Source organism: Hyperolius riggenbachi, chromosome 11 (genome assembly GCF_040937935.1).
Source record: "Hyperolius riggenbachi isolate aHypRig1 chromosome 11, aHypRig1.pri, whole genome shotgun sequence".
NCBI classification, from domain to species: Eukaryota; Metazoa; Chordata; class Amphibia; order Anura; family Hyperoliidae; genus Hyperolius; species Hyperolius riggenbachi.
Genome location: NC_090656.1, coordinates 19,837,604 through 19,863,346, shown reverse-complemented (window position 1 = coordinate 19,863,346; position 25,743 = coordinate 19,837,604). Strand labels below are relative to the sequence as shown.

At 44.4% G+C, this 25,743-nt stretch overlaps 1 protein-coding gene across 2 annotated transcripts in view; it reads right to left on the bottom strand.

The window, feature by feature from the left end:
* NETO2 (neuropilin and tolloid like 2) overlaps positions 1-25,743 on the bottom strand; it is a 105,345-nt gene that overhangs the window by 20,662 nt on the left and 58,940 nt on the right. The window contains exon 2 of one of the 2 annotated variants that reach the window (XM_068259702.1): positions 514-570. In XM_068259702.1, the coding sequence (XP_068115803.1) occupies positions 514-570 (57 nt within the window). Of the gene's footprint in view, positions 1-509; positions 571-25,743 lie in introns of those variants that run through there. The other variant, XM_068259703.1, reaches the window with a different exon arrangement.

Genomic DNA, 25,743 nt, shown 5'->3' with positions numbered 1-25,743 from the left:
AAAGAGAAACCGTAACCAAGAATTGAACTTTATCCCAATCAGTAGCTGATACCCCCTTTCCCATGATAAATATTTTTCTTTTTTACAAACGGATCATCAGGGGGCTCTGTATGGCTGATATTGTGGTGAAACCCCACCCACAGTGTGATGTCAGGACCATGGTTATGACATCACACTGTGGGAGCCTTGTTGCATTGTGGGAAATAACTACCGTTTCCAACTGCCAAAAAAGCAGCATCTCCTTTCACTGACATCACCTGCCAGCAGTAAAAATGTCACCATGTGATAAATGTCAGAATGTAAATCGAGGAGAGGAAAGATTTTACAATGGGCAAAAACTGACTAAATCATTTATACATCATTATTGTAAAAATTAAGCACTTTTTTCTATTACATTATTTTCACTGGAGTTCCTCTTTAAGCTGTCTCTATTGAAATACAGAATGCACCCCAAAGAGAAAACCAATTGAGGAACACAGTTGGGGGTGTGACAAGTGTTTATTACTTACGTACCCTGCGTCCTCTGCGCCACCGCTATCCCCTCCACCACCAGTATGGTAATAAGAAGCACTGCGAGAAGAAGAGGAGAAATGTCATCCAATGATAATCCACTTTATAAAAGCAACCACAAGCAGCTACTGTGTATATTACAGGAAAATACCGCATAAGCCACGATGAAAGCTAAATGTACTATAAAAAAAAAAAAAAATCAAGGAAAAACATTGACCAAATATTACAAAGAGGTCCCCCAAATTACAGATCTAATACAAAAGCTTGGCAGATGAGCTTTTTTGTCCCTAAGCTTGTACAAAGGACAAGGATACATGATCTGTGAATGGAGGAAACATGTTTTTGCCATCTATTTAGGAAAGGGTTCTTTACAGTAAGAGCGATTAAACCGTGCAGTGTTCTCCCCAGGCTCTTTTAGCCGGGTGCTCCACCCCGCTGATTTTAGTGATCACCCGGCTGCCATCGGCTCGCCTCCAGTCCTCATCATCCTCCTATGCTGTAAGCAGAGTTGTGCAGGCCCTGCATTCCCCCCTTGCGCCCCACCCGTCTTCTTTTTCATGCCACCCGGCTGGAAAACAATTATTGGGAGTTGTGGAATATTTTACCAGTAGTTATGCCAAATTCTACATCTGCATTTAAAGAGGGCTTTGTTGGTTTCCTTGCATTGAAGAGCATCCACTGATTTAATTATAGATTGTACTGAAAAAAACAATAATAATATATAAATATTACTAAAATGGCAAAAGTAATTAAAAAGTTACTGCTGTATTGAAGCGACACTGCAAAATTATCAAAAATGTCAGTAATGTTAAGGGGTAAAAACCGAGGAACGTGAGCCAGTTAACGTGAACCTTAAACGACATGGGGAAAAAAAGTTTCACTTGCCTGGGGCTTCCCCCAGCCCCCTGCAGACGTCCTGTGCCCTTGCCGTCACTCACCGATCATCCGGTCCCCCGCAGTATGCTTACTACGCGTATGTATGTACCCATACTGCACTTGCGCAGGACGGCCAGGGCGACGGGAGCGCGATCAAGTACGAGCGTGGCCGAGCCCGCGCAGGTCACTGAGAAAATGGAGCTGAGCCTCGGCGGGAGACCGGATGATCGGGTAGTGACGGCGCGGGCACAGGAAGTCTGCAGGGGGTTGGTGGAAGCTCCAGGTAAGTGAAACTTTTTTTTTCACATGTCAATTAAGGTTCACTTTAAGTTACAGTCAGTAAAGTTCCACTCTAAGCCTCCGGCACATTTACATGGGGGAATGTATGTTGGTGTAATCGACTCAAGTGAAAGTATACATTTTTAAACAGTAGCAATTTCAGTTCTCCCATTAATTAGATTAATTGGCTTCGACCAGTAAGGCCACGTCCGGTTGTTTATCGGATTGTAATCAATCGCCGGCCGTTTAATAGATCTGAAGTGTTTTCTGGATGCTGGGGCATAAATCACGCGTGAGACTGTCGCGGCTGGTCAGGTATAGATCGCGGAAGGCACAAGTGAAGCAATCTCCTGCCATCCATCCATCCTGTGACTCCGCGAGGCCGTCAGCGATACGCGGCCGTTCCCAGAGGCAGGTGGCCGGCGTTCTGTCCCCGCGATCTGATTTACCGCCGCTGATGTCAGCCGCTGTAATGCCCCGAAGGAGCTTTTATGGCTTTTTGTGAGTTACTGCGTTCTTTTTTAATGCTCCTGTTTTGTGATTCAATCATTTGCGCTAATGAAACTGTAAAAAAATTATACGAGGCATTAAAGAGGAAATTCAGCTGAAATACCCAAAGGAAAAATCAAACACGGTAGTAACTTCAGCCGGACAGCTTTCCGCGTTCTCAAAGACATTTCGTCACCATTACAACAAACTTCTTCAGATCAAATAAGGCCTCTTTTCCACGGGCTGTTGATAGGCAGTGAAATCCCTCTCAAACTCTCACAACTGCTTGCTAGAGTTGGGCCGAACCTCCGATTTTAGGTTCGCGAACCGGGTTCGCGAACTTTCGCGGAAGGTTCGGTTCGCGTTAAAGTTCGCGAACCGCAATAGACTTCAATGGGGATGCGAACTTTGAAAAAAAAAATTGATGCTGGCCACAAAAGTGATGGAAAAGATGTTTCAAGGGGTCTAACACCTGGAGGGGGGCATGGCGGAGTGGGATACACGCCAAAAGTCCCCGGGAAAAATCTGGATTTGACGCAAAGCAGCGTTTTAAGGGCAGAAATCATATTGAATGCTAAATGACAGGCCTAAAGTGCTTTAAAACATCTTGCATGTGTATACATCAATCAGGTAGTGTAATTAAGGTACTGCTTCACACTGACACACCAAACTGTTCACTGAACAGAACAGGTATACAGTGGCGGGTTCACTGAACAGAACAGGTATACAGTGGCGGGTTCACTGAACAGAACAGGTATACAGTGGCGGGTTCACTGAACAGAACAGGTATACAGTGGCGGGTTCACTGAACAGAACAGGTAAACAGTGGCGGGTTCACTGAACAGAACAGGTATGCAGTGGCGGGTTCACTGAACAGAACAGGTATACAGTGGCGGGTTCACTGAACAGGTATGCAGTGGCGGGTTCACAGAACAGGTATGCAGTGGTGGGTTCACAGAACAGGTATGCAGTGGCAGGTTCACTGAACAGGTATGCAGTGGTGGGTTCACAGAACAGGTATGCAGTGGTGGGTTCACAGTACAGGTATGCAGTGGTGGGTTCACAGAACAGGTATGCAGTGGTGGGTTCACAGTACAGGTATGCAGTGGTGGGTTCACAGAACAGGTATGCAGTGGTGGGTTCACAGAACAGGTATGCAGTGGTGGGTTCACAGTACAGGTATGCAGTGGTGGGTTCACAGAACAGGTATGCAGTGGTGGGTTCACTGAACAGGTATGCAGTGGTGAGTTCACAGAACAGGTATGCAGTGGTGGGTTCACAGTACAGGTATGCAGTGGTGGGTTCACAGAACAGGTATGCAGCCAGGGAGAAGCTAAGCCTAACTAATCTTTCCCTATGAGAGACAGTGCAGCAGCTCGCTCTACTCTCACTAATGCAGGCAGGCAGTGGCACACGAGTGACCGTAATGGCCGCCGCTGCCTGCCTTATATAAGGGGGGTGGGGCTCCAGGGGCTAGTGTAGCCTAATTGGCTACACTGGGCCTGCTGACTGTGATGTTGAGGGTCAAAGTTGACCCTCATGGTGCATTATGGGGTGAACCGAACTTCCGCAAAAGTTCGCCTGCGGGACGTTCGGCCCAACTCTACTGCTTGCTGCTGCCTGGTAACTGCTCACTGCCTGGCAACTGCTCACTATTGCCTGGTAACTGCTCACTGCTGCCATGGTCTTTTTTTTTAGATGGTGGGGGTGTAGCTACAGCACTAACATTAAAGGGAACCAAGATCCACTTTTTTCCTGGTCTCTAATAGCTATAGGAGCTGCCATGTTCCCCCCTCTCCTTCTAGCTGCCCATTAGTTATCCAGGGGAAGGTGTGAAGATATCATCTGTGACTTCTGTAAACCCTTTGAAGCACAGTGTCCTATCTCTAAACCAACCTCCCCCCCTGCTGATGAAAGCTTTTGTTTGCTCTCTGCTAATGTGTGCAATAAAATAATTACATCAGTCCTTATCTGCCTGAAACATCTGCACATTGGGCTGGCCTTGGAAGTAAGGCAATAAAACCCTCTGCTAAACTTTTACATGTAAAAAGAAGAGGTTTTTTTTGTCCATGAGCTGCATTGTTGGCATGCATATTTAATGTGCTATTGAGACGCCCTGAGTGCTAAAAATGGTGCCTGGTTCATTTTAAAGGGAAGGTTCAGGGACTATTAAAAAAAAAAAATCAGCATCCACTTACCTGGGGCTTCCTCCAGCCCGTGGCAGGCAGGAGGTGCCCTCGGCGCCGCTCCGCAGGCTCCCGGTGGTCTCCGGTGGCGCGTCCGACCTGGCCAGGCCGGCGGCCAGGTCGGGCTTCTTCTGCGTTCCAAAATGCGCCTCACGGTGGCGCGCTGATGTCATCGGACGTCCTCCGGGCTTTACTGCGCAGTACAGCTCGGAGGACGTCCAATGATGTCAGCGCGCCGCCGTGAGGCGCATTTTGGAACGCAGAAGAAGCCCGACCTGGCCGCCGGCCGCGCCACCGGAGACCACCGGGAGCCTGCGGAGCGGCGCCGAGGGCACCTCCTGCCTGCCACAGGCTGGAGGAAGCCCCAGGTAAGTGGATGCGGATTTTTTTTTTAATAGTCCCTGAACCTTCCCTTTATAGTGCACCTGAGACTTTACATGTACCAGCTTTTATACTTACCTGGGGCGTCCTCCAGCCCCATGCAGGCCGTGGGCTCCATTGCCGTCCTCCCAGGCTGCTCCTTTCCTCCGTTGTCTCACCCGTTACATTCCCCAGTTATGCTGCACTGCGTATGCGTGGCCCAGCCTCTGTGCTCACCTCTATTGTGCTCCTGTGGCCGGGAGCGTACTGTGCCTGTGCAGTACTTACTGTATTGTATCACAACAAAAGATGACCGCGTTTACCAGACCCTTTCAGACCCAAATGATAAGATCTCACAACACATTCACAGACCATCAGCAGGCACTATCGCCAGCAATCTCCAATGTGGTTTTTGTTAGTAGATATGACCACATTCAAAAACACTCAGCTGTTTATCTCCCGGCATGGCATCAACCATTTAAAACAGGAATAAATGCCAAAAATACATTCTTTTTCATATTTCACCCTTCCTAATTTTAAAGAGAATCTGTAACTTTAAAAAGTGCCCCTGGGGGATACTTACCTCGGGAGGTGGGAGCCTCGATAGAATCTAGAGACTTCTCCCTCCCACGGTGGTCTCGCTGGGCCCCTCCAAACAGTGGCTATGTAAATATTTACCTTCCAGGCTCCAGGGCAGAAGCAGTAGCGGCTCTCGGCTCGGAATCAGGCTGGAAATAGCCGATCCCAGTCGGGGCCGCTCTGCTGTGCAGGTGACTTGCGTAGAGCAGACCCAACTATTTCCACCTGATCCCGAGCTGAGAGCCGCTACTGCGCCTGCGCTGGGGCCGGGGAAGGTAAATATTGCAGGCGCTAGTGCGCCTGCGCCGCAGCCAGCCACATTGTGGGATGTGGCTTACGATGGGCCCAACGAGACCACCGTGGGACGGCGGAGGATGGGGGAAGCCTCTTTAGGATCCAGAGGCTTCCCCTTCCCGAGGTAAGTACCCCCCAGGGGCACTTTTTAAACGTACATAGTCTCTAGCAGGGCCCATTCACACATAAAAGCGCAGAACGCCAGCGTTTTGCGGGAGTGATTTTTCCGCGATTTAACACGGAAAAATCACTGGACACTGCAGCCATCGCGTGTAGCGCTTCTATAGCACTGAAACGCACCCGCCGGGAAATCGCCTGAAAATGGTACATGCTACACGTTCGCGTTTGGCAATTTGCATGAATCGCCGGCGATTAACGCAAATCGCCCAAATAAGAACGGGCCCATAGGGTATTATAGCACTAGTGCTTTAAAAAGCGCTAGCACTTGAGAGTTTTGCCGAAATCGCCGGCAAAACGCTCTAGTGTGAATGGGCCCTAAGTGCCACAGTTATAAAACACCTGAAAATAAATTATTTGGCTTGTTTCTGTTAAAACGATACCCTATACGCCATATTTTAACTCTAGTTGGGCATATAGCGGACAATTATTCCCAGCCTGTGCGTCTGTAGCTACTGCATGCGATCCCTATGGCGCATAGTTTGCGGACCCCAGTGCTGTTCAGATGCATTGCTAGGCAACAGTTTATATTCAGAAGATTCCACAGTTGAGTCATAGCCGGTGCAGCCATCACCATGACCATCAGTGGAGGCTACTGAGAGTTGTACATGCTTCTAATACTGCATCCCTTAACAGAGCTACTAATGGAGATGACGGAATATTGATTTTACACTAATCCAAAATCCTTTAAAGGGGAACTGAAGAGAGAGGTATATGGAGGCTGTCATGTTTATTTCCTTTTAATCAATACCAGTTGCCTGGCAGCCCTGCTGGTCTATTTCTGTGCAGTAGTATCTGATTAAAACCAGAAACAAGCATGCAGCTAGTCTTGTCAGATCAGACTTATAAGTCTGAACCACTGAAACACCTGATCTGCTGCATGCTTGTTCAGGGGCTATGGCTAATAGTATTAGAGGCAGAGGATCAGCAGGGCTGCCAGGCAACTGGTATTGTCTAAAAGGAAATAAACATGACAACCTCCATATACCTCTCTCTTCAGTTCCCCTTTAAGTATGGGACATGATGACCACCACATATGGGTTTTTCCATCTGGCCGATATTGCCATGCAACAGACTTACATTGAAGAAAAAATTTCGCCAGATGGAATAAGAATAAAGACACTCTCAGCCTTTCCTAAAGATATTACTTTTTCAACTGAGTGGTATGAATACCTCGAATTTTGTGTAGAAGGAATGATGATTAGATTAATTAAAAAGAGGGAATCACTAATCAAAGATTTACAGCCTATTATTTTGGAATGCCGGGATTTCTTGTCCCTACATACCGACAATTCACAATACCATGTAATGATGTCTAGTCTCACCAATAGGGTCAGGAAATTTGAGTTAGACACTATTGACACCAAAATGAAGAAATTAAACAGGGACCGGCAGGCCTATGCAGAGCACAGGGAGAGGGAGCGCAGGCCCCGGCTCCCCCCTGCCGGTCCACACCCTGGTCCACCACATAATCACCCACCTATCAATACACCACGTCCTCTTATGAGCCTGAACTTACCACCACCCCCACCCCCATTCAAATTTCCACCCTTTCCACCCCCACCCCTATTCCCACCTCCCCCCACGGCCCCAACCCATGGCCCCCCTATCCTTGTTCCAAGTTCAGCAATAGCGCCTATCATTTCAACCCCCAAGGTTCTAGAACCACCTCAATCACTACCCCCAGACTCTGCTGATCCCACACTCAACATAGCACCTAAACCTCCTAGGAATAACCCCAAGAAAAGACATTTTAATGAAATCTCAACCAGCCCTGAACATTCGGCCTGCACACAGGAGACGACAGGTACCAATGACACGCATAATTCCCCCAAGTCTAGATCCAAAACAGCCCGATTAGCACATATTGAAATGGCCTCCAACACCCCCGTTTGCACAACCCCTGACAACATTAAAGAGCAAATAGATCCTTATCAATCCAACACTTCCACTCCCCTCGAATTGAGAATTTCACAGATCAGCATTTGCGAAACGGAACCACCGTCACCTAACAATTCCTTTTTTAATCCATCTCAACTTCAACCTACCACTACTAAGACAGCCTCCCGGCAGAAAACACCAAATACTCTACAAACCTCCATTAAAACCTTTTTCCAACCACTCAACATCCAGTCCAACAGAGCCCCAAGTTTGGAAGCCACAACAAACCCAACTCCCACCACTTCTTTTTTAGAACTTCCCACCTCCTTATCTCAGAATCTGTTAACCAGCCAACTACCCAATCCGCCCACGACCTAAACTCTCTCCCTCCCCTGTCCGTTAATGACCACAACCCAGCACGATTGAGAAAACGAGGCAGTAGAGGTAAAGGAAAGAGTAAAAAGAAAAATAGAGACACAAACACTGTCCCAATACCCATCCCAAATACACCCAACACCGAAAATATCAAATGCATCTTCAATTTGTCAGACCACATCCTCACCAAACATGAGACCACATTACTGGAGAAAGGACTCTCCTTCTGTCCAGTCAATGCTCCAAACATGTTTGAAGTTTTTACCGATCTCAATGCGTTTATACGCAAGCTCACCTTAAAAAGACATTTCGAAATCAAAAAACACCAGAAACTCCCTGAATCGACTGCTATGATCATTACCAATAATGACACTTTACCGACTGTATCCATAAACCCCCTTGAATTAGAACTGGAAAAATGTATCACCACTAACTTGAAGGGGAGATCTCGTTTCTACCCCACAGCCTCTAAAGGCAACTTTATTGAGACATTCTATACCATGGTACTCAGTGACCTCCAAAACTCACAGTCCTCCAACCTCATTCTTAATAGTAACCTTACCCATAGAGAAAAATTTGCACTTAAAACCCTCCAAAACAACACAGAACTTATAATCAAACCAGCCGACAAAGGCGGGGGCATTGTGATCCTAAACAGAACCGATTACATTGAAGAAGCTTACAGACTTCTGAATGACACAAGACATTATGCTAAACTTACTCTGGACCCTACCCCCACATTGAACAACACCCTTAAAGAATTCATAAACCAGGCTTTCCTCCATAACATAGTCAGTAAAAATGAAAGAAACTTTATTATAAATTTACAGCCTAAAACTCCATTTTTTTATTACTTACCCAAGATACATAAGAATCTCCAAAAACCACCTGGTAGGCCGATAATAGCAGGGATAGATTCCATGAGCAGCAATTTATCACGTTTTCTAGACCAACACCTACAGCCCCTGGTCCGAAATCTACCCTCCTATCTTAGAGATTCTCAACATCTCATACAGCTCCTGTCCGACATAAATTGGTCCCCTGATTTTCACTGGCTCACCTGTGACATATCCTCTCTCTATACCAACATCCCACACCAATTTGGACTTTCAGCTATTCAATACTTCCTTTCCACGATTCCATCCATGCCCGTTATTCAACAACAATTCTTATTGCATTGCACTGAATTCATTCTGGAAAATAACGTTTTTTCTTTCCATAACCAATTCTATCATCAGATTAGTGGTACTGCAATGGGCAGCTCATTTGCACCATCTTATGCTAACCTTACAATGGGCCTATTGGAAAATCAACTTCTACAACACAATCAATTATTCATCAATAATATTGTATTTTACAAGCGCTACATAGATGATTTAATCTTCATTTGGAAAGGCGACACATCCCTTATCCCCATTTTCATTCAACTTCTCAACAGTAACTCAGCCGGACTAGAATTTACGTCACATCATCACTCCACAACCATTGATTTTCTAGACTTGACCATCTTCATCGAGTCTAATACCATTAAAACCAAAACCTTTTTTAAAACAGTCGATTCCAATAACTACATCCACTTTAACAGTTATCATCACCGGCCGTGGACACTCAATACCCCATATTGTCAGTTTAAACGTATTTACCGCAACTGTACTGAAAATATTGACTATGAGGAACAATCTAAATTACTGACCAAAAAATTCACAGCTCGTAAATATCCTAGAAAACTGATTAGAGACGCCAGTCGGAGAGCAAAATCTATGAACCTAGCTCCACCGTCCTCCTCTCCGACCACATCAGACCCACCACCACGGTTTATCACAAGATACAACAAAGAACATCAAAACATTAAAAAGATTCTTCATAATAGATGGGAAATCCTTCTACAAGACCCCTATCTTAAAACAATTTTACCATCCAAACCAGCAATCACTTATAGGAGAGCTCCCAATCTCCGGAATCTCCTAGCCCCCAGTCGTCTCCATACACCACCTCCAGCTCCCACTCTTACCATGTCCCCGATCGAACCAGGCTCTCACCCTTGTAGAAGCCCCAGATGTTCTGCATGCCAGTTTGTTACCAATACCCCAGTGTTTCATTCCACAGCCACAGGTATTCAATATTCCATCAAACAGAACAACACTTGCCTATCAAAATATATCATTTACGTCATAACCTGTGCCTGTCGTCTCCAGTATGTGGGCAGGACAACACAAATGGCACGTAACAGGATAGGACAGCACAAGAGAAACATCTTAAATAAATTTCCCTTCCACAGTGTCTCCAGGCATTTTCATTCACACCACCACAGTAACCCAGACTCCTTCTCCATAACCTTGATTGACTCTATTGGTGAGACTACACCCAACGCCCATGAAAATCTCAAAAAAAGAGAAATGTATTGGATCCAAGTACTCAAAACCCTTATTCCAGAAGGACTGAATGAAGTACTGGAAAAGGTTTACTGAATGTTGGATCCACATATAGCCGCTATAGTTTTTAAATGTCGCTCTCTTTTTATTATTATTATTATTAGTATTATTAATTTTAAATTTATTTATTTATTTATTTTTATTATTTATTATTATTATTTTTTTATATATATATACATTTTTATTATTATTATTATTATTATTTACACATATTTTTTATAAACTTTTTATTACCACGTTATCTCCCTCACACTCCAAAATGTTTGTTTACCTCATTATTACTGATGTCCAAAAACTAAATTGGGTGCTGGCTTGCTGTGCCGGGATTTGAACCTGGGTCGCCTGTGTTGGAGGCAGGGCCCTTGACCATTACACTATGTAGCCACTATAGGCAGCAGCCATCACGCCAGTGTGTAAGTTTTCACACTTGGTACTTTTCCATCTCTACTCCGCCCCACAGCAATGACATCATACGTTCCACATGGCAGTTGCTGATTGGTGGAAAAGCTTACACTCCCCCTTCTTAAGACACTGGAGCATTCTATGTGATTACAGAGGCGCTCAGTGTGGTTTTGATGCTGTTAAGGTAAGCCAGTGTTCAGGCAATGCTGGTCTGTTGTTTGTCTTATTGTTCTATTGTTTTATTGTTTAACAGAGATCATTATCACTACCATTTCTAGTACTATTATACTTTGATTGACCTCGTCCTCATCCTGGTAATAATACATATGTTTACCCTATATTCTATAGATAATAATATGTGTATATATATATATATTTTTTTTTTTTTTTTTTTTTACTTTATATTTTTGTTCTGTATTTTTACTCCATATTTTTACTCTATATATTTTTACTCTTTGTCCTTTTAGCTGTAAATACGTTTTTACCTCTCTTGGTGACACGTTTGCCCTCCCCCGTCTTTCTTTAAATTTAGACCCAATACTGAATCAACAGGTAGCTCCCATTTATTATTATATACCACTTGATCCCATTAAGGAACATATTAATTTACATGCATTTATTCACCTGATCAAATGTACCTCTATTTATCACTGTTGCATGAAAAGCAAAAGGAATACAGTGGCCAGTAGAGCTAATAGGCTAAATCCTGAGTTTTCTACATGAAAATGTTCTGCATAAAATCACTTTGCATAGAATTGCATGATTTAAGAGTGTTGCATAATAAGTACCTCTGAATATGTTTTGATGTTCATATAGTTATGTTTTGACATTGAATTGTTTGTGAACATGAGCGATACTCACAAAACCTGCCTTACACTATGTCCTCTGACACTTTGTTTTCAGCTGTATGCTCCTTTTTTCATTGGCCTGATGAAGCGGGATTGAGCCCGTGAAACGCGTTGCCTATTTTTACTGTGGAGTATAAATAAATTGTTGTTTGACTGTTGATGCCACAGTCCTTCCTTTGTTTGCTTTGTCCGCATGGATGGGATAGGCCCACCACTGCCCCATCGGTTTTAAGCTCGTTTAAGTGACTTTTATTCTATTGGCGCCTCTGGAAAGCTTCTACATACCACATATGGAATGGAGCACCTTCAAGGTTACCACTTCAGACGCTACAAGATGATTGTGGGATTAGGTCAGCTAATCCCACCATTTATCACCACACTAATACTTCTTAATTGGCTCCCAATTAGATGGTGTTTATGGAATGCTTGGACATTTTCTTCATTGCGTTTTGTAAATCTTACTTATGTTCCTGTACGGACAATACAGATAAAAAAATGGGTCCAGTTTTTGATCACTTACAATAGACAGTCAGCCTGCAAAATCTTTTTTTGTTTTTTTGCAGATCCTTGTTGCTTCCAATACTTTCTTCTGCTACAGAAATGTTTTATATCAGACATCGAGATCCCAGTTCCCAGGCTAAAAGCATTCCTGTCAACAGCCTCAACTCTACATCCAATAATTTCAGTTATTTGCTGTATGTTTTCTACTGCTCTGTGGTCGGACTCTGGGACCTTATTTGTTCCATGTCTTGACCTGGTTTTCCTCCTGTCTGGACTCTGTGATTTTATGTTGTTTACTTTCCTGAGCTGTGTGACCTTAAAGAGAAAGTGTTGCGAAAAATCTTAAAATTTAAACCACATACAAATAAGAAGTACATTTCTCCCAGAGTAAAATGAGCCATAAATTACTTTTCATCTATGTTGCTGTCACTTACAGTAGGTAGTAGACATATGATATTATTGATAGGTTTTTGGGCTAGTCCATCTCTTCATGGGGGAGTCTCAGCATGGCCTTTATTCTTTATAAAGACATTCCCTGAAAAAGATTTATACACAGATGCTGGCCAGCCTCCCTGCTCACCATACACTTCTTTGACAGTTGGATGGAACAACTGTCATTCACTAAGTGCTTTTAAAAATAAAGAAAACCTATGCTAATGAGGTTTTTCCATTTGGCACTGTTGTTGGCCTGGGGAAGCGGGCTTAGGCGCATTGCGTGTGCTTAATAATAAAAATCTTTTGTTGTTACAAGGATTTTGTTATTTGAGGTAAGCTACCTTCCTTTCTTTAGTTTTTATTTGTTTTTAAAGAATATTATACACACCAGGGCACCTCTTTCACCCATATTGCCCCCCATGAGAAGATGGGCTAGTCCAAAATCTGTCGGTAATGTCAGATTTCTACTACTTACTGTAAGTGACAGCAACATAGGAGAAAAGTAATGTATGGCTCATTTTACTCTGGAAGAAACATAGTTCTTATTTGTCTATGTTTACATGTATTTTAAATTTTAAGATGTTTGAGACAGAGGTTCTTTAAGGCCTCTTTTCCGCAGGCAGTTGATAGGCAGTGCATTGCCTCTCAAACTCTCACAACTGCTTGCTGCTGCCTGGTAACTGCTCACCGCTGCCTGGCAACTGCTCACTGCTGCCTGGTAACTGCTCACCGCTGCCTGGCAACTGCTCACTGCTGCCTGGTAACTGCTCACCGCTGCCTGGCACCTGCTCACTGCTGCCTGGCAACTGCTTGCTGAGCACACAGTTCAACTGCCCGTGGAAAAGAGGCCTAAGGGCTCAGCCACACTATAAGCGGTTTTCTGAGTGTTTGCGATTGATTAGCGCTTTCTGAGCGCTTTTTAAAAATCGCTCCCATTCACTTTCATTAAAATTGCGGTAAACAATCGGCGCAATCGTGTACGTGAAAAATTGCAGTGATTTTTACCAGGGCTGTGGAGTCGGTCCAAAAATCCACCGACTCCGACTCCTCAGTTTAGGATTCCACCGACTCCGACTCCGACTCCACGACTCCGACTCCTCTAATTTGCATATTACAATTTTGTTGATTAAAAGTATGTAACATGAAATTCGTCTCTTAACTGCCAACGCTTAGGAATTTTACAAGACAACTGAAGTGAGAAGGATATGTAGACTACTATATTTATTCCCTTTAGACTAAAACTAGTACTTGGTAAGAGTACTTGTAAAAGGTACAAACTGGAACAAAGAACATCTATCAGGACCTAGGCAATGTAACTGTGGGTACATGTAAGAATGATGTGCAGGTACTCTGCAGGGGAATGAGGAGATTGTAAACAGACAACACCTCTGTGTTCAATGTGCACAGCATTCTCAGTGGGTTCCCTGAAGCTCTGTGGGGAGTGCATATGTAGAGTATAGTACTACTGTGTAACAAAGTAAACCTGAGACAGATGAAATTAAAGTTTTATATATACCTAGGGCTTCCTCCAGCCGCCTTCAGGATAATCAGTCCCTCGTTGTACTCCTCCACCACCTGGATCTTCTGCTATGAGTCCAGGTACTTGAGCCAGTCTGGCGTAGTGCGCATGAACACACTCCACCGCTAGGAGCATACTACACCTGTGCAGCACTATTGTGCAGGTGCAGAATGTTCCTGGCTGTGGGAGCGGCATGCGGCTGGACTGCGCTGACTGGCTGAATTACCAGGACTCATAGCAGAAGATTCGGGTGGTGGAGGACAGCGAGGGACTGATTAGCCTGAAGGGGGCTGGAGGAAGCCCCAGGTATGTATAAAACTTTACTTTTCATCCGTCTCAGTTACCCTTTAATTTGTAGTCACCAAACCAAATTTTAATAACATATCAAATTATTTGATTTCATCAGCAAAGGGAGTGCATACATTTGCATAAATCAGCATCAATGCGGAATTATTTCCATCTCGTTGACCATCTCTATTAGTGACATGGCTACACATCAGGCTTTATTCTTACAGCATAGATGTTATTTAGTATATATAAGAGATTCCTGTGTGCACATCATATATACAGTCACAATCAGATATGTATATCTGACCTTAAAAATACGGGGACTGCTTTATTGAAGCAGCACAAGTAACTAATTTTGATTGGTTCATTTCATTTTTGTAGACAAAGCACAGCTTTTACTGTATATATACTGTATATATACATTATTTTTAATGACTATTATCTGAGAAATAGAACATTTTATCATATTTTCTATTTTAATTACAGTTACAAATTCATTAGGAGTCGGAGTCGGAGTCGGTGCATTTTTTCCCGACTCCGACTCCAGGCACCCAAAATTGCCCGACTCCACGACTCCGACTCCACGACTCCGACTCCACAGCCCTGATTTTTACGCAATTTCAAGTGAATGGGAGCGATTTTTAAAAAGCGCTCCGAAAGCACTAATCAATGACAAAGTGCTCAAAAAAGTGCTTATAGTGCAGCAGCTGAACTGTGTGTTCAGCAAGCAGTTACCAAGCTGCAGTGAGCAGTTACCAGGCAGCAGCGAGCAGTTACCAGGCAGCAGCAAGCAGTTGTGAGAGTTTGAGAGGCAATTCTCTGCCTATAAACTGCTCATGGAAAAGGGGCCTTAGTCTGGACTTGGTCTTACCTTATGTCTTCCACTTCACTGGGCTCAGCCTAACCTTACACTTGTCTGCTTGCCCTCGTGTCTCCCAGTTGTCTGGATTTGGCCTGATCTTGCAGTTGGACTGATCTTGCAGCTTCCACTTCTGTGGACTCTGCATGTCCTTAGGCCTCCCAGCTATCTATGCTCAGCCTAACCATATACCTTCACTTGTCTGGACTCTTCTGGTTGTTACATCCCCCAGTTGGCTGGATTTGGCCTAAACTTACACTTGTCGGGACCCAGCTTGTCCTTATGTTTTCCAGTTGTCTTGGCTGGTCTAACCTTACACCTTCCACTTGTGTGGACTCTGCTCGTCCTTACAACTCCCGGTTGTCTGGACTTGACCTGATCTTACATTTTCCACTTACCTGGACTCTGTGATCTTATGGTTTTTTTTTACCTTTCTGTGCTGTGTGACCTTCAGTCTGGACTTTGCCTTACCTAGTGTCTTCCACTTCCCTGGGCTCAGCCTAACCTCGCCTCACATTTGTGTGGACTCTGCTTGCCCCTACGTCTCCCAGTTGTCTGGACTTGGCCTGACCTTACGCCTTCCACTTATCTGGACTCTCTGCTTGTCTTTAGGTTGTCTGGACTTGGCCTAAGCTTACATCTTCTACTAGTCTGGACTCTTCTTGTTCTGATTTCTCTCAGTTAAAATATCGGGACTTGGCCTGATCTCTTGCCTTCCACTTGTCTAGAATCTGCATGAACGTACATCTCCAAGTTGTCTGGATTTGGCCTAACCTTCCTCTTGACTCTGCTTGACCCTTTATGTTCCACTTCTCTGGATAAAATCTCTCTAATCCTTTTAATATAACATATTACTGCATTAATGATTATGATTTCTTCTTGAGTTTAATTGCATTAAACGGAGATCCTTTGCAGTACAGAATCCATACATTTCTGGAATAATAGGGAGTGGGTGGAGTTATAATAGTTGGCGGCCCACAGATTCTTTACTAACTGCATTTTACTAATCATTAGATGGATTTCCGCTGGAATGCACACTTGGAGGTTATAGACTAGAGCTCTCTTAATTGGAGCATTAAGCCCCCTCGCCTTCCAGGACAGGCATTTAACCACTTCCCTACCCTGGTCATTTTCACAGTTCAGCTCAGCTCTGATTACTTTGGCAATAACTTTATCAATAATTATCACAACTAAATAATCTACATATTGTTTTTTTTTCAGGACAAATTAAGCTTTTTGTGGCTGATATTTGCCTTTAGTAATTACCTTATTTTTCTTTCTTTGCATTTTAAAAGGAAAATAAGGAAAAAAGTGAAAAAATACACAATTTATTCACTTTTATACATTGTAGCTTTAACGTAAACAGTTCTATTGTACAATAAATCCACTAATTTTATTTGTCTATCCCTCCTGTTTATAAATTTGTTTTGATAATGTATTAGATGTAACAATTAAGTAATGTATACAGTCTGCTACTGCTCCTGGAATGTGAGATAAATAATCAGTGTTATCTAAGATTTTGTAGGGAGAAGAGTGCAGAGACCTATTTTCACATCATAGGTGCAGGAAGTGGTTAAGGTTCCCAACAAATCGGTATATTTAATGTATATATTGTAGATGTGTAAATAGTTCATTAGTCCAATGGATGATGCTTAGACACGAAGAACCAGGAACAGACAAAACAAGACCCTCATCTGACGCGGCAAGTACAGTGGCAAGAAATATGACAGGATTTTAAGGACCACTATCACGAAAATCGTAAAATTTTAAATACATGTGCATGCATTCAAATAAGAAGTACATTTCTTCCAGAGTAAAATGATCCATAAATTACTTTTCTCATATGTTGCTGTCACTTATAGTAGGTAGTAGAAATATGACAGAACCGACAGGTTTTGGAGTAGCACATGTTCTCATGGGGGGTTCTCAGGGTTTTCTTTATCTTCAAAAGCACTCCGTGAATGGCGTTTGCTCTGTCCAACTGCCAAAAAAGTGTGATGTGAGCAGGGAGGCTGGGCAGCATCTTTGTATAAATCCTTTTCAGGGAGTGTCTTTATAAAGAATAAAGGCTATGCTGAGAATCCCCCAGGAAGAGATGGACTAGCCCATGTCGGTTCTGTCAGATTTCTACTACCTACTGTAAGTGACAGCGACATAGGAGAAAAGTCATTTATGGCTCATTTTACTCTGGAAGAAAATTACTACTTATACTGTATGTATCTGTTTACATGCATTTTAAATTTTACGACTTGCTCCTCTAATACGCTACAAATTCCTTTCAACAACATAATGGCATTTAATTGATTCACAACTCTTATCTAATCCTTACTTATTTTTCACCTCAACTATACGTAGAAATATTTCATGACATAAATCATTAGGGAAGACACATAAGGGGAAACCAAATATTCGTATTATTTCCTATTTACAGTATATAGCGCCGACATCTTCAGCACTGCTGTACCAAACACACAGTCATCACTTAAAGGGGAACTGAAGTAAGAGGTATATGGAGGCTGCCATATTTATTTCCTTTTAGGCTGGTTTCCCAGTGGGACGTTAAAGTCCCAGGTTACAGCAGCCAGTAACGCAGCCTAACTCACAGCACTGTAAAATCAATGCGCTGTTCACAGTGCCCACGTTCCGTTACATAGTAACGCAGCACGTTTAAACAAAGTGCTGTATGCTGTATGTTATACTGGGCTAAGCAGCGTTAGACTGCTTGCACATGCTCAGTAATGCTGGAGGAGTTCTCCCCTCCTCCTCTGCGGCCAGCCACATGGCTAATTAATATTCACTGCACTGTGGTAACTCATGGTGGAACTCGTAGTGTTGTCCGGATCATGAACGAATCGTTCATTTGATCCGGATCTTTTTTGTGAGTCGAATCATCCGGATCATTACAATGAATGATTCGGTTCACAGTGGATGTCTGTCTGGAAGAAACAGGAACATACAGAATGTACAGTGCAGCGAAAGTCCTGTCCTGCTAGTCATTTTACCCCCAGTCTGCTTCCCTTGTAAAATGATTCAAATGATTCGGTTTAAAGATCCGGATCTTTTCAATGATCCAATTCAAATGATCCGAATCCTTAAAAAGATCCGGACTTCCTATCACTAACCTAGAGGGGCTGCTTTGAGAGCTGCATAACGCAGCTCAATCTGACGTCCAACTTCAACACCACCAGGCGTTGTGTTAGGGGCACGTTATGCGACTATAACGTCCCCTAAAACGCAACGACTTGGTGTGTAAGTAGCCTTAATCAACACCAGTTGCCTGGCAGCCCTGCTGGTCTATTTCTCTGCAGTAGTATCTGAATAACTCCAGAAACAAGCATGCAGCTAGTCTTGTCAGATCTGACTTATAAGTCTGAACCACTGAAACACCTGATCTGCTGCATGCTTGTTCAGGGGCTACGGCTAATAGTATTAGAGGCAGAGGATCAGCAGGGCTGCCAGGCAACTGGTATTGTCTAAAAGGAAATAAACATGACAGCCTCCATATACCTCTCTCTTCAGTTCCCCTTTAAAGCGAACCTGAACTCAGAACTTCCTCTCTGCTCTATAAGATAAGCAGCAGCATAATAACCTTTAAAGAAAAACATTTCTTTATTACAGCTGATATAAATCCTGCAATACATCTGCAGTGTGTCTACTTCCTGCTTTCATGGAAGCAGACATATTGGTCACATCTTGTTTACAAATTAGCTGCTCTGCTGCGGCAGATGAGATTCCTGAGCTAACACAGTTGAGGGATCAAATTATGGTGGTGATTAGTCACAGATGAGGGGGGATTAGACAGGCTAACCTCTCTAAATACATACAGGGTGCATTTCTCTATGTCCCGTTCAGGTCCACTTTAATTGTCCCCCAGAGGGGCTCACAATCTAATCCCTTCCACAGTCTAGGGCTAATTTAGAGGGAAGCCAATTAGCTTATCTGTATGTTTTTGGGATGTGGGAGGAAACGGGAGTGCCCGGAGGAAACCCAGACAGACACGGGGAGAACATACAAACTCCGTGCAGATAATACGGTTTTTTGTGAATTAGACTTAATATCCCGTATACTTGCAACTGTCCCATCATGCACTGCTTCCTTTACCCGCAGCATGAAGAAGTTTGGATCTGTAAGGCTGGTTTCACACCAGGATGTTGCGTTTTAGGGGACGTTAAGGTCGAATAACGTGCCCCTGACGCAATGCCTGGTGCTCTCTGATGTGGACGTCAGAGTGAGCCGCGTTGTGCAGCTCACTCTGGCGTCCGTGATGCGTACTCTTGGACGCATGCGGCATCACGTGGTCCCGCCCGGCCAGTCGCCGCACAGAGCGGCCGCTCTAGGAAGTAAACACTGCACGTCACTGAGTGCAGTGAATATTAATTAGCCATGTGCCTGGCCGCTCTCCGCTCCCCCCCAACATTACTGAGCATGTGCAAGCAGTCTAATGCGGCTCTGCCGCTTATAAAGTACTGCATGCACTACGTTGTCTAATGGCGCAGCGTTACTAAGTAACGCAACGTGGGCACTGTGAACAGCCCATTGATTTTTCATTGCTGTGCGGTGGGGTGCGTTACAGGCTGCTCTAACGTGCGCCTGTAACGTCCCACTGTGAAACCAGCCTTAATGTACGCAGCACCACTAGCATATTTTAACCTGCTGGGCGGTCTGGACGAGCTCAGCTCGTTCAGTACCGCCGGAGCCTGCCGCTCAGGCCCTGCTGGGCCGATTTGGCTCAAATAAAAAGCAGCACACGCAGCCGGCACTTTGCCAGCCGCGTGTGCTGCCTGATCGCCGCCGCTCTGCGGCGATCCGCCGCGAGCAGCGGCGAAAGAGGGTCCCCCCAGCCGCCTGAGCCCAGCGTAGCCGGAACAAAAAGTTCCGGCCAGCGCTAAGGGCTGGATCGGAGGCGGCTGACGTCAGGACGTCGGCTGACGTCGATGACGTCACTCCGCTCGTCGCTATGGCGACGATGTAAGCAAAACAAGGAAGGCTGCTCATTGCGGCCTTCCTTGTTTATTCTGGGCGCTGGAGGCGATCGGAAGAACGCCTCCGGAGCGCCGTCTAGTGGGCTTTCATGCAGCCAACTTTCAGTTGGCTGCATGAAATAGTTTTTTTTTATTAAAAAAAAACCCTCCCGCAGCCTGCCTGGCGATCTTAATAGAACGCCAGGCAGGATACCCGAAGTGACGTGTGACATGATGAGATAGACGTGTATGTACAGTGCCTGGCATACAAATAACTATGCTGTGTTCCTTTTTTTTCTTTCTCTGCCTGAAAGAGTTAAATATCAGGTAAGTAAGTGGCTGACTCAATACTGACTCAGACAGGAAGTGACTACAGTGTGACCTTCACTGATAAGAAATTCCCCTTTTTTTCTCTTTCTTGCTCTCAGAAGCCATTTTCTGCTAGGAAAGTGTTTCATAGTTGAAATTTCGTATCAGTGAGGCCACACTGTAGTCACTTCCTGTCTGAGTCAGGACTGAGTCAGCCACTTACATACCTGATATTTAACTCTTTCAGGCAGAGAAAGAAAAAAAAGGAAAACAGCATAGTTATTTGTGTGCGACGCACTGTACATACCCATGTCTATCTCATCATATCACATGTCACTTGGGGTATCCTTTAAAGGGAACTAAGCACCCTTTCTTTCACTGGAATTTCTCCTGGCATGGAAGTTGCCACGTGTGCCCCTCCCCACATTCCTTATTTATATTAGTCAGAGATGCTATCTTGACACATTCACTCTAGATAATCTCTTTGAAGAAACTGTACTAATTACCGACCCCCCTCTGTTGATGAAAAGGTATTGTTTACTTCTTGGTAATGACTACAATAAAACAATTAGCTTCCTGAAATCCCTGCAGCTGGGGACGGACGGGCAAGCCTGCTGGAGTAGGCTAATAAAACTACTTTGGATGTAAAGTAAAAGGTAAAATGGAAGCCTATTTTAATAATGAGACATATTGTTGGTATGCATATTTGAGATGTGTTGGGTGCTAAAAATGGTGCTTGGTTCAGTTTAAAAGGCCTTCTTGCTAAAAAGCTATGCATTAAATTTGCATTTGCCTAACAGCTCACAGGCAAAGCTGTGTTCACAGACATACACATGTATCTGCAAGCATGCCTTGCAGACACAAATGGGCAGGTGTACATACAACATTCATGAACCCACACAACGCAACGTTCTGACAACACTAATATTAACCATTTAGGTGCACTTTCAGCTTTTTTTACACATTCTTTTGCCCTTTCTGGCACCCGAGGAAGCATGTACAGACCCCCGAAACATGTTGCTTTTAGTTCCCAGTAATCATCTTCTTTACATACTGCTGTGTCATTTTGTGTGTTGTTGTTTTACTACCCTCCTGCTCACTAGCTATATATTTCCTAATTATGCCTGGGTGGCGTGCCTTCGTATTTTTTTTTTTTATACATACATTTATACCTTTTGTTCTAGTGGTGGGAAGGGACCCATATGTTTGCTAAAACATTGGCATGCAATTTAACCACTTAAAGAGACTCTGAAGCGAGAATAAATCTCGCTTCAGAGCTCAAAGTTAGCAGGGGCACGTGTGCCCCTGCTAAACCGCCGCTATCGCGCCGCACAAAGGGGGTCCCTTCACCCCCAAACCCACCCCAGCACGACTTGGTCATGCATTTGGTCGCTCCTGGAGGCAGGGCTAATGGCTGCAGCCCTGCCTCCAGTCGCGTCTGTCAGCGGCGCATCGCCGCCTCTCCCCCGCCCCTCTCAGTGAAGGAAGACTGAGAGGGGCGGGGGAGAGGCGGAGATACGCGCTGACAGACGCGCGTGGGGCAGGGCTGCGGCGGTTAGCCCTGCCCCAACCAGGAAGCGCTCCCCCGCATTACTGAGGGGGATTTGGGGGTGAAGGGACCCCCGTTAAGCCGCGGGATAGCGGCGGTTTAGCAGGGGCACACATGCCCCTGCTAACTCTGAGGTCTGAAGCGAGATTTATTCTCGCTTCAGTCTCTCTTTAAAGAGAACCCGAGGGGGGATTTAATTATGTTACTGGGGCACAGAGGCTGGTTGTGGACACTAAGACCAGCCTCTGTTGCCCCATGCAGGGGCGTAGCAATAGGGGGTGCAGAGGTTGCGACCGCATCGGGGCCCTTGGGCCAGAGGGGCCCCGTAGGGCCCTCCCTGAACTGCAGTATTAGCTCTCTATTGGTCCTGTGCTCATAATAATTACTTTTATAGATACTTTGAATAGTGATAATCATTAACAAACTGTTCCCCATCCCCTTCTTGCACCTCTGACACTGTAGTTGCCATTGGCAAGTTTTGGCGCGCTGTATCAATTGTTATGTATAGAGCGCTTGGGGGGGCCCCCATGTAAAACTTGCATCGGGGCCCAAAGCTCCTAAGCTACACCACTGGCCCCATGCTATGCCTCCAGGACCCCCCTGCGCACCGCTATACCCCCCGCAGTGCTGGCGACACGCAGCGTGTCTGTCAGCGCCGCTCCCCCGCCTCGGCGCTACCCCCCTGTGTCCCTTCCCTCCCGCTGATAGGAGGGAAGTGACACGGGCGGGTAGCGCCGATACGGAGGAGGCGGGGGAGCGGCGCTGACAGACAGCGCATAGGTAAACATTGTGCTGGCGACACACTGCGTGTCACCAGCACTGCAGGGGGTATAGCGGCGCGCAGGGGGGTCCTGGAGGCATAGCATGGGGCAACGGAGGCTGATCTTAGTGTGCACAACCAGCCTCTGTGCCCCAGTAACATAATTAAATCCCACCTCGGGTTCTCTTTAAGCCTAACTGGACAGATAGTGTATATTTGTCCAGTGTATTTGTGGAGAGTGCACCACAAGTTTGTTACTAAATGAGGCACATGTGGTATCATTTTAACCGTGACGAGTTGTAGAATACATTTTGGGGTGTCTTAAAGCTAGGACGCACGTCACATAAAAAATGGGTAGGGACAAACTCAATCCAACATAAAAAAAGTATTTTTCAAAATTATGATCAAACTTGGGAAAGTCTTAGCACAGCTACCAGAGACATATGTGGTAAAATGTTAACCCTGATAAGTTGTAGGATGGAGTTTAGAGAGTTTTAGGCTTGAGGCCCTAGTCTTGCGTATTCTTTTAGTCGCAAACTGAATGCAATAACATTTTCGTCTATTCTGTACCAAAATAAAAGACTTGTAAAATAAAAACAAAGTGACAGAAAATAAGAGAAAAAACATGTATTGTTACCTTAGGAACATGGCTTTTTAAATATGTATGCCATGAGGGTATATTGCTATTATTTTTGCAAATAAGGTCTCATAATCATCGATAGTGTACAATGAGAAAACAAAAAACACAAAGCAGAAAAAAGGCACCTTTATTTCCAAAAACAATATTGTCACCATACATTGTGGTAGGAACATATTCTAAATGTTGTAATAACCAGGATGGATAAGCAAATACAATTTGTGGGTTTAACTTATACTTAGCACTGTTTATGGTAAAGCTATAATGGATGTAAATGGAGAAATAATGTTTTTTTTTCTATTTTTTACCTTAATTTCCCTTTAAAATGCATAGAAAATAAGGTAGCTAAACAAAATGTTCACACACTAAAAGCCTAATTTGTCCTGAAAAAAAACAATATATAGATCATTTAGGTGTGATAAGTATTAATAAAGTTATTGGTGAATGACTGGGAGCAGCGCTGCTATGCAGGGCCGGTTTAAGCAACAATGGGGCCCCAGGGCAAAATAAACCTGGGGGTCCCCCCAACAGATACCCCGGAACAAAAATCGGCATTAAGGGACCTTTTTTGGAGCTGACCAATCGGTCAGAGCTCCACATTCTGGCTATCCCAGCCTGCTCGGGGGACAAGGGGTTACAAAGTTTCAGGAGGGGGAACCCACATAATTAAAAAAAAATTCCCACACTCTAAACATAAAAAAAATTGGGAAAATAGGAAAAAAATGCCAGGGATCTTCATGCAGCCATATTGCGACTGTATAGCGATCCCTGGCCAAAGCGTTGCGGCTGCTTATGGACCACCTGGAAACCCCGTCAGGAAATTTATTGCTCTTTCTTTTGATGCATGTAACATTACACTACCAATAGGTTTGCTACTAAAAGTGACATTTACCGCATTTAAAAGTATACTTTTTTCCTTCGAAACTTTAAAATTGATTTTCTCAAAAACTATAAGGTCTTTTTGAAAAAAATGTTTTCCTCTTGTAGCCACTGGGGGCCCCTACAGGCTCTGGGGCCCTGGGGCAGTTGCCTCATTTGCCTCTATGGTAGCGCCGGCCCTGCTGCTATGTGAAAATTGCTCTCTTCCTGAAGTGGTTAAGACAGTATTCTGCATATAAAATACATCCCCTGAATTGGGGCTATAAAAGAACGGCAGAGCCAGAAACAATCACAGACGGCGACGCTTTGTGCACATGCGGTAAGCGGGGCGTTTCAGAGAGCTTGAAGGACTGTTTGCATCTACAGTTGTCTACAATGTTTTTTACCTTTTCAAAATAAAATGCATTTTTTTCTGAAACCTTTCCTCTGTTATATTTTTAAATGTTCAATATTTATGAACAACTATCGAATCCGCTGTGCCAGGGGTGCCTCTAGTCATTTTGTCACTCCAGGCGAGAAAACCTGTGCCCCCCAAGCCCCTCCCCTCCAGGAAAATAATCATAATGCAGCATCGTTTCACCAGAAAATAATAATAATGCGGCAGTGTTTCATCAGAAAATAATAGTAATTATCGTAATTCAGAATCGTAATTCACCAGAAAATAATCGTAATGTGGCAATGTTTCACCAGAAAATACACTTATTGCAGCAGCAGTTCACCGGAAAATATTCGTAAGGTGGCAGCGTTTCACCAGAAAATACACTTATTGCAGCAGCATTTCACCAGAAATTAATCATAGGGCAGCAGCGTTTCACCAGAAAATAATCATAATGCGGCAGCGTTGTCAGAAAATAATCGTAATGCGGAAGCGTTACCAGAAAATACACGTAATCCGAGCAGAGGGAAAGAGTAGAGAGGGAGAGGCAGCATAAGATGTAAGAGGGGGGTAGAGGAACAGAGAGGGGGAGGGATAGACAGCATACGATGGAAGAGGGTGCAGAGAAACAGAGGGGAGAGGGAGAGACAGCATAAGATGGAAGAGAGTGCAGAGGAACAGAGAGGGGTAGAGACAGCATAAGATGGAAGAGGGGGCAGAGGAACAGAGAGAGGAGAGGGAGAGACAGCACAGCACTAAAGCACAGGTTTACAGCTTTACCAGCCTACAGCCTAACCAGCTTTCAAAGAAAACTCTAGTATCAAAAGAGCAGGGCACATTCTAGCAGTTATAACAGTACTGGGAGTCTGCACACAGGACAGGAAGTGTTCTTAGCAGCCTGCCTGCCTACCTTCTCTTCTGCCTGTGCATGCAGCTTATCATCTCTGGAGTAGTGATGGGCCGTTCGTGAACGAGCCGGCTC